Raw genomic sequence first — 12,323 nt, 5'->3', positions numbered from 1 at the left:
AGCAAATTGAAACAAAAGAAGAGAGAGAGATATGACCCATAAGTGACACGTATTGTAAGACATGACATATGTACAGATGAATCTATATGTTATGATAAAAACTGCGGGTTCAGTAGTCTGAATTTATCATTGCTCATTTGAGCGAGGGCGCTGTTAGGAAACAAAGCACTGCATGAGCGGAGGTCTGTCTGCGGCGGCTGCTGTGAACCGCGTCCACACATCACTCACGCGGTGCCTCTCGCGATCTCCCGGTCAGTGAAGTAATCGCGCCACACTTCGCTCCGTTTGCAATGTGAGCACGAGACAGATTGTTCCCGACAGCCCATATATCGCGAAATGAAAACATGCATATATTTGGCATTATGAAGTATCGTAAATATCGGTGAATGTTTTACTCCTGAAAGAAACGGTACAACCTGGACCGAACTCGAAGGCGGGTACAATGTCTCGAAGCGTTTTCGTAGCGTTCTGCTACGAGGAAATAACTGAGGAATGAACTCCGACCCCGAACGCGGGTGTGGGGGTTAAACACAGCGTCACGAAGCCACATCTGCCACGAGGCGCGAATGGGACAAACTGGCACGCTACCGCTGCAGATGCAAGGAAGCAGGTAAATAATTCTTGTGGCCGGATAGAAGCTAGTGCGCGCACAAGGGCTCTAGTTCATTCTATGTGGGACGGGACGTATACCTACCTGTCCTTCTTGTTAAACGAAGTGCAATACAGCCGACCGCTTTTATAACGAAGTACTTGGGGCTTCAGGAATCCTTCGTTATAGAGGTCACTTCTTTGTAAATGTCGCGCAGCGGGCAGCTCACACTAGAACATGGACAGAGTTATTCCTCGGTCATGTCTTTCTAGAGGCGTTCGTTACAGAGGTGCTTGACTGCAGTTGGGCGGTGGTAAGCGAGAAGGCTACGTACGGTTAGAACATCGCGCTGCTGTGCGTGCGGCGTCAGAACCATGTATGCAAGCGGAAGACACACTCGTCGCAATGCTATTGCAGCCGAATAAGCCACGCACAAGCCTGCTTGTTATTCCTCACAACCGCCGCAGCGGCTCTGGAAATACTGGCAGTTTTCTGACAAATATAGTTCATCACTGTATGAGGAGCGACAAAATCAGAGCTGTCCTCATAAACAACTTTGGTAGCAACAAAAGACTCTTAGCTCATCATTGCATGCAAACCCTTAGAGAGTACAAACGCGATGTTCAAGGTCATATTTGGCAAGAACGCGCTTTTTGAGAGCCGAAGAAAAAACAACGTCGACGCCGACCCTCATTACAAGAACAATCGCATTACGGTAATGTCACCGTTTAGGTGTGATAGTGGGATACTTGCAGTGACCCAAGTTGACGCCAAAAAAGCATTATTGAACAGCGGCAGATGCCCGTTGACCCCTGGGGCACATAGCCAGTGGCACACACCCAACGTCCCAATGGATATAGACATACTCAGTGGTATGTATGTTGTACAATTTTAGTTCCCCGCCGGTGATCTTTTCTTTCTTGCTCTTCCTTTATTTAGATGATTAAGTACGCGACAATCTTAACAGGATATAATAAATACCTGGAATATAAATGCTGGTGTTCGACGTCTTAGCTTACTGCGGCGAGCTCTGTTGGCGGGGCGCATTTGCATCCTAATTTGCATTAATTTTTTTACTTTATCTATTACCTGGCGCCATAAATGTGACCTGCATGCCTCGTACGAATGGCGACCTTTTTCTCACAAGCAGACACAAGAAAATGCGTTTTCCGGTAAGTCAGGCCTTACGACCCCAGTGCAATTTCGCTGGAAGCACCATGAGCGCCTTCGTCCTGTCGTCTGCTTCAGATGTCAGTGCTCTGAGTTCTGCCGTTCGCGGCGCGGTTCGCCAGCCCGTCGCTGACGGGCCGCTGGCGCCTCACGACGGCCGCTGGGTGTAGATGTTATTGGTGTACGCGCTCACCGCATGCCTTATCGATGGCTCCATCGATGGACAGACGACGCGTGCTGCTCTGGCGCCACCTCGTCGCCATCGTCGCCGCAGAACACGTCTTGGGCGGCACTACGCTTTTCTTCTGACGTTTTCGCCATACCCCTCCTCCGCTTTCCGCCTCACGGTGCCGCTGCGCCCTTTCCCTCCGCTTTCCTCCTCGCGCTCTCTTCGGTATCGCAGCCTTTCATCCCCACTGCGCTGTTTTGCTCTTTCATCCTTCGCTGTGCTCGTTTGCTCGGTTACGCCCACGGGATGCCGACGCTGACGCTCAACGCAAGAATGGGTGCCTAAGAGTTGCGCTCTGGAAGGAGCGGGTGTGCGAACGCATGCAGGTGGTGCGACATCAGGTGGCGTAACGCACGCGCGGAAGGCGTCTTAATCACCGGTGACGTCAAGCCGTGCGCGCGGATATGGAGCGAATGCGGCCCGGCGCTTCCCTTCTTTGCTCTTAGCGAAATCGTCATCAGTTCTTGGAAACTGAGTGAAGTAAGTAAAGAATGCTATTACTTCAAAATATATTTCTGTGCACTTTCTGGTTAAGCTGTGCACAACAATATGACGCCACCAACGCAGCTCCTCAAGCATACTACTCATGCAACACGACAACGCTCGTAGCGACATCTCATGACGTTTTGTCCAACCACAAGCGTTAGAAATGATTTTCTTACGGCGATGTTTTCGTCAAAGCAAAATAAATAAGCGGACTGCATGTTAACCAGCGAGTGTGTTAGCGCACATGTCACCGTGGACTCTGTGCGCCAGAAGCTAACTAGAATATAGTTGACCACTGCAATAATAGCGTTGTCTCCTTTATGGTTAAACTCGGCGCCTGAAGACGACGTCATCAATGCGACCGTATACGCAAATATTTCTTGTAACATAGCATTTCGTAAACCACAGGAGGTTTACAATAAGGCTAAACATCTCGACTCCTGAAACTTCCTCATGAAATCATCATTCCGACGATGCAGCCTTGTACAGCGCAAGGCTGCGCTCCGCTCGACGGCTCCTCCGTTGCTGCGCCAGCTCATAGCTCCTCCGAGCTGCGAGCCGAGAGCTTCTCGCTCAGCGGAACGCGGCAACAACAAAAGGGAGGGCAAGGAGAAAGAGAAATAGAGTTGAGAAGGCGACAGAAGAATAGGAGAGAGCGCACGCGGCTGTATGAAAAATGAGAGGGTGTAAATGAAAATCGAGAGACCAAAAAGGAGGAGCCGGTGAACGCGGCGGCTGCTTCGCGAACCGGTGGTCCAGGCCGTCGTGGCGCTGCCAAAGGCCGCGGCGAGGAGGAAAGAGCCGACGCTAGCCGCCGCGTCCGCCGGCGTTGTTGGGGGCAGGTGTGGAGAGAGAGAGAGAGAGAGAGAGAGAGGGCAAGGAGGCGAATAAAGGCGCCGCGCTGTTTCGGCGTGCGCGCTTCGCGGTGTTGATTTCTCTCTACCTCTGCTCAGTTGGCGCACATCATGCTTCGTTGCCGGATTGAAGAAGAAGCGTTTGTGCGCGCTTTCCTCTGCTGTGCGAGGGCGGACAGGCGCCCTTTATGTCAGCTGGCTGACTAGGAGGAGAGAAGCTTCCCTTGCTTTGCTTTTTTGGAGTTTTATCAAGTTCTCTGCTTTCATCTTTTTTATTCTTCTGCCTACGGCGATATCTTGCCCGGGAGGCCGAGAATGCGTTCATCTTTCTTGCCGGGCTCGGTTGTTTCATTGGTGGACACACTTTTGCGTGAACAATACCGCGTTTGCTCGTTTCTAGTTCGATTCCTGCTCACGCTGACCTTTCCACTTCACATTTCATTTATTTGTTCGACAATACATGACTGTCGTGATGCAGGAAACTACTCCACTATCGACACTACCGGATAATTTCACTACACACCACCACCGCTGAGAACTAGAATGAACATAAGCGGGGGTGACTGGTAATATTCAAAATTTCGTACACGGATCCACTGCTTCTGTGCGAAATCGAAGTAGTTGACTGGAATAACCGTTTTTCAAGTTCGCTGTACTTGACCAGGGTCTCATATATGGCATTAGTACAGCGAGACCAACAGAGGGGGGGGGGGGAAATATCAGGATGCTGGGCTGCGCAGTGAGCCCTTCGAACCCAACGAGAAAACGGTGTTTGGCTACGCCATGTTTCTTTCGCAAATGAAGAGTAATCTGCGGGAGAAGGTGCTCTTGAGGCAAAGATGGGGGCACCTTGTTCGGCCTGCGACAAAAGTGGACTGTTGGACGAGTCTGTTAACACACATTTAGATTACAGCACAAGAAAGAACGCGAAGGCAAAGAGAAATGGAACACAGGGCACGAGAAAATTATTTCGTTGTTTAATGTAACAAAAAAAATTCTTCCCCAACAAAGTACCCAGTAATCAGCCAGCTCTGTTATACACTGCTTGTTTTCACAGTGTTTTTGTCCGTAGATTTGTCAGCAAACTTATTTATGTTTGTGGATTACGGGGTTACCGGAGCTGTTGACGGCAATAAGAAAGGTAGCAGCAACATCTTGCGGCGTGTTATCGACCTTTGTTGGGTCGATTTTGTTGGGTAGCATCAGCCTTATCGTCAATAAAAAAATCATAAGAGTGATGCACGTTAACAATTATGTCGCTACCAACGCTTTATGCAAGAAGTGAAGTAGAATATTTAGGTCGCTGCCGGAATTGGCGGGGGTATGACGCATAATTGCGGAAAGGGACCCTCCATTCCATTCCAGATCGTGAAGATCCACAGAATTCCACTTCTTTCAAGCCCTCGAAATGACTAGTCTTACCATTCCTACGCCTGGAGTGACTGAGTTGACCCATTCCAGTCTAGCGATTCCAGTAAATGAGACGATTTTTCCGATGTTTGTTTACTGTTACCGCCCCCCTCCCCCCCCCTCCTTGCGTGCCTTAGAACTTAGAAGATATTTTTGAAATAATAAATACGATACCAATAAACGGAGTTTTAGCTCCTCCGTAAATTTCTTGCCGTTTACGGATTACCGGAGCCGTGCGTGGCAGATGATGATGATGATGATGATGATGATTTACTGGCATCCCCTTTGAAACGAGGCGGTGACAAATAGTCACCTAGCCAGCTTGAGTCAATCAGGTATGCTATGGATGCTTTTCATTCAAGCATTCTTGTAATTCATATCACTAATATTTTCTGTCTTACTCAGAACTTTATCTATCTTGTGCCGGTACCTATGCCGGTACATGATCCGGGGCTATCAATCTCTTCCTTGCTTTTTCTTTTGCACCAATACTCTAAACGTCTCTTGCTTGACTCGACTGCTGACCGGTTGATGCTCGCGTCTACTTTAAATCTAAGCGCTTCTGCAAGGCTTACGTTGCGTACTGGTCTCGCTAGGTGGATCCCTTGGCATTCCATTAGTATGCGCCCAGGGGTCTCTGGTTTTTTTTCTTTTTTGCAGCATACACATGCCTCATATAATTGCGAGTATTTGCTGTGGTACGTTTTTGCCCTTAGGCAACCGGCTCGAGCCTCAAATAGCAAGGTACTGGCCTTTGTGTTATCGTACGTATTTTGCGTTCTAATTTCTTTCTTCTCATTCTTGTAAATGTCCATAGTCCTGTTTGTTTCTATTCTTTGCATCCAATTAACTGTCTCTGTTTCTCTCGCTTTCTTTTTGATGACCCCTGGTTGCCTATCTACAGTTTCAATTACCGTGTACTTGGTTGCCAGCTTTTTTGACTTCCTCCATTCTGTGTCCACGCTTTTCAAATGCAGATACCTGTGCACTTTGGCTGCCAATTTATTTTCATCCGCGCTCCTGACTCTCCCTTCAAAACTAATTTCGCTCTGTGTCTCTCTGGCTTCAAAAGAGGCCCAACCCATGTCACCCTGCACTTCCTCATTACTGCTTTCACCGTGGGCCCCCAAAGCCCACCGGCCTACTGAACTTTGGTTAACATCCAACTGTGACAAGATATCCGACCTTAGGCACAGAATGGCATTTGCGAACGTTGGTGCTGGCACCGTGACTCCTTTCCCGATTCCACGGACCACTTCATATTTATTGTGGCCCCAAAGTGCCCTATGTTTCATTATTGCTGCATTCCGCTTCCCTTTTATATTCAGTTTATCTCGGTGGGTGCTTGAGTATAAGTCTTTGCTTCGTTTATGTGTACGCCGAGGTATTTACATTGCTTCACTATGGATATGACTTGCTCTTGAATGGAGAGCACGTAGTTACATTTTCTGTACTAAATTTAAGGCCTAGATTTCTCGTTGCGTTGCCACACGTATTGACCATTGTCTGTAATTCTCTTGCCTTGTACTCTATTACCAATATGTCCTCCGCATCGATCACTGCGGGGACCTGCTGTTGCACCACTTGTCCATTGCGCGTGTAGGATAAATTAAATCCTGATTGAGTGTTTTCCAGTTGTCTTTCTATACCCTTAACATAAAGCGTGAACAACAGTGGAGGCAGAGGGCATCCTTGCTTCGGTTTTTGGTGAATTTACACCACTTCATTATTATTTCAGTCTTCCCATACAATTTTTACTCGGTTGTCTATATATATCTCCGTCAGTAGCTGCCCGAAATCGTTATGTATGCCTTCGTGCTTGAGAATATACCATAAGTCCCTGGCTACGTTGTCGTAGGGCAACTCCGGCAATTTTCCGATGTCCGCTGAAAATTATAAAGTTTTGAATATACCTTATCTTTTGCACTCTGATTGTATGTACCAAACAATATGGCTACAATTCATTTAGTTTTTCTGAAAATGAATTTTAAAGATTGGTTGGCTTCCCGACTCATGACTTTTTACTGGTCACCCTGTGCTTGTGACCTCAGAGACTACACCGCCACTGTCGCTGAAATCGCCGCCTAAATCGCCGCTGTCTAGTTCGGAAACTGTAAAGTCTCCTTGTGTCGTCAGGGGACATCATCAGCTTCGCTTCTTTGCTTTAATTTTCTTAGAAATTGATCAATAATTTTGAATAACCAGTAAACGAGATACCGAAACCGAAACGGGGGTAGCTGCTTCGCGTGACGTCAGATCCTACAGTACCATAATGCAAGCAGGTAGAATGCCTGCTAAACGCGCGTATCCTTAGCACCCGTTCTGCCTGCGTACATTATGATAGTGTAGGATCTGACATCACGCGAAGCAGCTACCCCCGTTTCGGTTTCGGTATCTCGTTTACTGGTTATTCAAAATTATTGATCAATTTCTAAGAAAATTGAACCACATGACTGTCAATGCCACTTGAAAATGACGCTATCCTAATATCGCTAAATGAAGCGCCGGAGTTGCCCTTTCATATTTAGAACTGCTATTCATAAAGGTCTATTCTGATCTACTGATATCTCTATGGACTTAGAACAAAAATATCTTCTAAGCGGCTGCCTGGCCTGAGCCCATTCGGTAGTTCCCGCGAATTTCGTCAGTTGTAATTTTATGGCTTCCGTTGCCATTCTATATATAGCACCGACGTTACTGTAACTGGCCTATATGAGCTCATCTTAGCGGTGCCACCTTTGTCTTTGTAAATGAGGTTCACCTTGTTTTCAAGCCATCCCACTGGAATTTCCTTCGTTTTGATCACTTGTTCCATGCCATTAGACAGCGGTGCCTTGCTCCTTGGAACGAGGTTCTTGATTATACCTGCATAGGGATTTCATCGGGTCTTACGGTGGTGCTATTTGGGATGTTTTCTTCTGCTCTTTTTTAAGTAAAAGCTTTATATGGTAAATTTTGATTTCTCAGGCTTCTCTGTTGATGTTGGATCAATGTGGGTCTGAACTCGGCCTTTTTTTTGTTTTTTAGCCCTAACCGTACGTGTCATGTACCGCAGCGCATCGTCTCCTTCGAAGATATTACCGTCTTCGTCCCTTATGCCGTCTGCAAATTTTCATTTGGAGCTCCGAGGGCTCTTAGATGGTTCCGGAATCTTTCTGTTGCGCCGTTATCTCAGCAAAGCTAGTGGCGACACCTTGTGAAGACTTGCCGAACTATAACGCCATTGAATACAATATTTTTTGTCGTTTCAGTGCTGCCGCCGAAGAAAAATAATGTAAGTACAGCGTGTTCACAATTATGTCCCTGCCGACATTTAACACCAACAATTAAGTGGCATGTGTAAGTCCCTGCAAGTAGAATTTGCGTGCTTTCTGGTTAGGCTGCGACACCAGATGTCACTAACAACGTCGTTGACGTAACGTTGTCGTTGCTGTAGGGTGTCTCGATCCGCGGTACTCCAATGCTACTCGACCCGATGTCAGCGCCGCTGGAGACGCTGCTGGCATGGAGGCTCCCTACGCTATCACACGGAATTCCGCGAACGCTAGTACGTCCACAGACGAAGTCAGACAGACAGACAAGAAACTTTAATTGGTCCTAAGGGACTACGTTGCCGTAGTCGCGGGCCGCACCTGCGCCGGGGGCGGAAGACCGTGATCTTCAGCCCTGTCGCAGGCCCTTTGGACAGCCCGAAGCTGGACTTGAAGGTCGTTGCTCTTGACGGCTTCATCCCAGTCTTCTTGCCGGTTTAAAGGCGAGTGGCGCAACGCAGAACATTGCCACAGCATGTGGTTCAAGGTTAACCGTTCCTCGCCGCAGTCTGGGCAGCGGGGATCCACACCCGGAGTGTAGTGGCTCAGCCTCGAGCGAGACGGAAAGGAGCCCGTCTGCAGCATTCTCAGCACCGAGGCCTGGGGTCTGCCCAGCTTCGGGTGAGGAGCCGGATACTGTCTGCGTCCCAGCTGGTAATGAGTAGTGATCTCGTGGAAAGTAAGCAGCGGTTCCGTGGTTCGGTCGATCCCCTGCGAAGCCGGGCCCCTCGGACTGGCGCGGTTGATGAGACCTCGCGCCTGGTCGTGGGCCAGCTCATTAGGGTTGATCGAGCCGGGGGAGACGTTCCGGCCCATGTGAGCCGGGAACCAAGTGATGACATGACGGGCCGTGCCTGTCTTGCGGGTCCTCAGCACTGCCGCAGCCTCGGCCGAGACAGAGCCGGCGAGAAAGGCCATTGCCGCCGACCTGGAGTCCGTGAAGATATGCGTGCGCCCGGGTTCGCACAGAGCCAGCGCCACTGCGACTTGCTCTGCGACGGACGCCGTCGAGCGTTGTATAGACGCCGCATTCAGGATCTTGCCCTGGGGGTCAACCACCGTGGCCACGTACGAGTTTGATCCGGGATACCGCGCCGCGTCGACAAAGGACGCGAGCTCTGGGGTTCGCAGGGCAGTCTTGATGAGTGCTCGGGCTCGGGCTGCGCGCCGGGCCTCGTTGTGTTGTGGATGAACATTCCTCGGGAAGGGGGAGACTCGAAAGGTTTCCCTTTCACTCTGACAAAGCGGGACGGCGCACGACTCCTCGGCCATGGCTGCCAGACCCGCCATCTCGAGTATTCGGCGGCCGGCCTTGGTGGTAGAGAGGCGAACGATCTGTGCCGTTTTCTGCGCTTCGACGACTTCGCTCAGGGTGTTGTGGACCCCGAGTTGCATCAACTTCTCCGTGCTGGTCGTCATGGGGATGCCGAGGACTCGTTTAATACTCTTCCTCATGAGTGCGTCGATCTTGTTCTCCTCCGAACGTGACAGTTTAGCGCAGAAGCCACGTAGTTGATATGGCTCATAAGGAAGGCGTGGTAGATCCTTATGAGGTTGGCTTCGCTGATGCCCCCCCTCCTGCTTGTCACTCGCGAAACAAGTCTGAGCATGTTCTCCGTCTTCGCACTCAGGCGCGCGATCGTTTGTGCGTTGCTGCCCTTTGCATTGAGGACCAGACCGAGCACTCTGAGAGAATCCACCCTCTGGATGCGCTGACCCGTCTTCGTTCTGAGTTCGATCGGTACTTGGTCCAGCGTCGTGTCGAACTTGCGGCCTTTTCTGTCGGGTCGATACAGCAAGAGTTCCGACTTAGTCGGCGAAAGGACCAGTCCCGTGCCCTCGAGGAATTCTTCCGTGACTTGCAAGGCTTCTTGCAGGGCCCGCTCCACCGCTGCGTCCGACCCACCGCCGCACCAGACGGTGATGTCGTCCGCGTAGATAGCGTGATTGAGATTGACGGCCCCGATACGGTCGAGTCGGACTGATAGGTCGCTCATGGAGATGTTGAAGAGCAGTGGAGATAACACCGCACCCTGCGGCGTGCCGCAGGCTCCCAGCGCGTATCCGTCCGACTTGATCTGGCCCAATTTGATCGTGGCCTTGCGATCCCTTAGGAAAGAGCTCACGAACGCGTGAAAGCGTTCGCCGAGGTTCAATCTCGTCACAGAGTCGAGGACGTGCTTGTGCTTGACCGTGTCGAAGGCCTTGGCGATGTCCAGCGCCAAGATGCCTCGGACGTCTCTCGTGACCACGTCGACTATCTGCCTCTTGATCAGCAGCATGACCTCTTGAGTGGACAGGGAGGGTCTGAAGCCGACCATATTCGGCGGGAGCAGGTGTCGTTCCTCGACATGCCTCGATATTCTGTTGTGGATGACATGCTCTGCCACCTTGCCCACGCAAGACGTGAGCGAAATGGGTCGCAGGCTGTCTATGGCTGGTGTCTTGCCTGGCTTCGGAATTAGGATCACCGAGGCTTCCTTCCAGGCATCCGGTACGATGCCGGCCTCCCAGACATCGTTTATTTCTTTGGTGAGCAGTTCGATCGAGCCTTCGTCTAAATTTCGAAGGAGTCTGTTCGAGATTCCATCCGGCCCGGGCGCCGATCTTCCGTTGAGGCCTTGAAGGGCCGCTCTGACTTCCGAGACGGAGAAGGGGGCGTCGAGCTCCTCGTCCTCCTTGCCGCCATAGGCCGGGTAATCTTCTGGCCCGGTCTGCCCGATGGGGAGGTAGCGACGCGCGACTTCGTCCATCACTTCGTTCATAGATGAGCCTTCGCTATTAAGCTTGTGGACCAGCCTATCGATAGCCAGAGTGTGGTTTCTCTTAGACTGGGTGTCGTCCAATAACTGCTTGAGGAGGTTCCACTTGCCTCCCGCACGCATCTGGCCGTCGACGGACGCGCATACTTCGTTCCATTGCTGCTGGCCGAGCTCCTTGCAGTGCGATTCGATCTCGTGGTTGAGGGCCGCAATCCTCCTCCGGAGGTTGCGATTCAGCTTCTGTGTCTTCCATCTGGCCGTGAGGGAATTCTTGGCTTCGAGCAGGTGCGCCAATCGAGCGTCCATGCGATCGAGCTTGAGGTCCGTTTCGACGGTCCTGGTGACCGCAGCTACATCCTTCTTGAGCTGCGCTACGAGGTCCACAAACGACTCGTATTTTTCGTGGTCGTCCTTCCTTCTCTTTCGGAAGGCGTCCCAGTCGACTATTTCGAAGGCCCTCTGCGGGGCCGCGCTGACCGGTAGGGAGATTTCCACGATGTAGTGGTCACTTCCCAGGTCCTCTTGCAAGTTGTGCCACTCCGCTCCCGGCGCGTTCTTGACGAAGGCCAGATCCGGTGTGGTGTCTCTCGAGACCGAGTTTCCCATGCGTGTGGGGTAATGGGGGTCGGTTATCAGTTCTAGGGAGCTGTCAGTCGCTGCCTGCAGGAGTCTGCAGCCTTTGGGAATGCTTCTCACGTAGCCCCAGGCTTCGTGCGGCGCGTTGAAATCTCCAGCCATAACGAGCGGCGTCTCCCGCGCCTTGGACGATGCCTTGGTTGTTAGGCTGTAGAAGGTCTGCCGGTTGTCCCTAGGCGAGCAGTACACATTGATAACGAAGACGCTGTTCTTGAGCCAACTGTTTGGTATGATCTCGACGAGCAACGCTTCCAGCTTGGTGTTGCCAAGACGGAGATCGTGCTCCTGGAAGGCGCACTTATTTGCAATAAGTATCGCGATGCCGAGCCCGTTCTCCGCCAACGAGGAGACAGCTCGGTACCCCTGGAGAGAAATCGTTTCCATTCCCGTTTCCTGTAGCAAAATGACGTGGGGCCTCTCTTGCGGCTCCCGGGCCTTGATGAACTGCACCAATTGAGGCCTGCGCCTCCGAAAGCTGGCGCAGTTCCACTGCCACACGATGAGCTTGCTATCCGGTCTGGCCATGGTTGGGCATGTTGGACCGGAGCTGGGCTGAGATGCCATCTTGCTCGTCAGACCACGACTGCTGGTTGTCTTGTAGCATTTCACTGGACACCGCCTCCGGCCTGGCGGCGTCGCCGTAGTGTACGTCACATCGCTTGGCAAGCTCGTTCTCAAGCAGTTGCACTCTGAGTAGAAGAGCCTGGTTACTCTGTACCAGCTCGGCAAAGGATTTTTGCATGCGGTCCAAGGACCTCTGCATGGCAGCCTCCGCCGTGTTCACGTCCTCAACAGTACCCTGGGAGGAGGTGGCTCTGCGCTTGACCGCTCTTGCTGTGGCCCCTTCTTCCGTAGACGTTTGCCTTGGCGCGGCCG

General features: G+C 51.3%; 1 protein-coding gene across 1 annotated transcript in view; it reads right to left on the bottom strand.

Moving 5' to 3' along the window:
* Nucleotides 1–11,831, bottom strand: part of LOC142558334 (uncharacterized) — a 32,870-nt gene extending 21,039 nt beyond the window's left edge. The window contains exons 1-4 of the mRNA XM_075670480.1: nucleotides 11,321–11,831; nucleotides 10,499–11,182; nucleotides 10,242–10,432; nucleotides 9,844–10,127 (exon numbers count right to left, since the gene is read on the bottom strand). Of these exons, the coding sequence (XP_075526595.1) occupies nucleotides 9,844–10,127; nucleotides 10,242–10,432; nucleotides 10,499–11,182; nucleotides 11,321–11,831 (1,670 nt within the window). The remainder of the gene's footprint in view (nucleotides 1–9,843; nucleotides 10,128–10,241; nucleotides 10,433–10,498; nucleotides 11,183–11,320) is intronic.
* Between the last annotated feature and the right edge of the window lie 492 nt (nucleotides 11,832–12,323).

Source organism: Dermacentor variabilis, chromosome 9, assembly GCF_050947875.1.
Source record: "Dermacentor variabilis isolate Ectoservices chromosome 9, ASM5094787v1, whole genome shotgun sequence".
In the NCBI taxonomy this organism is placed as follows: Eukaryota; Metazoa; Arthropoda; class Arachnida; order Ixodida; family Ixodidae; genus Dermacentor; species Dermacentor variabilis.
This window is presented reverse-complemented; position numbering and strand designations above follow the sequence as displayed.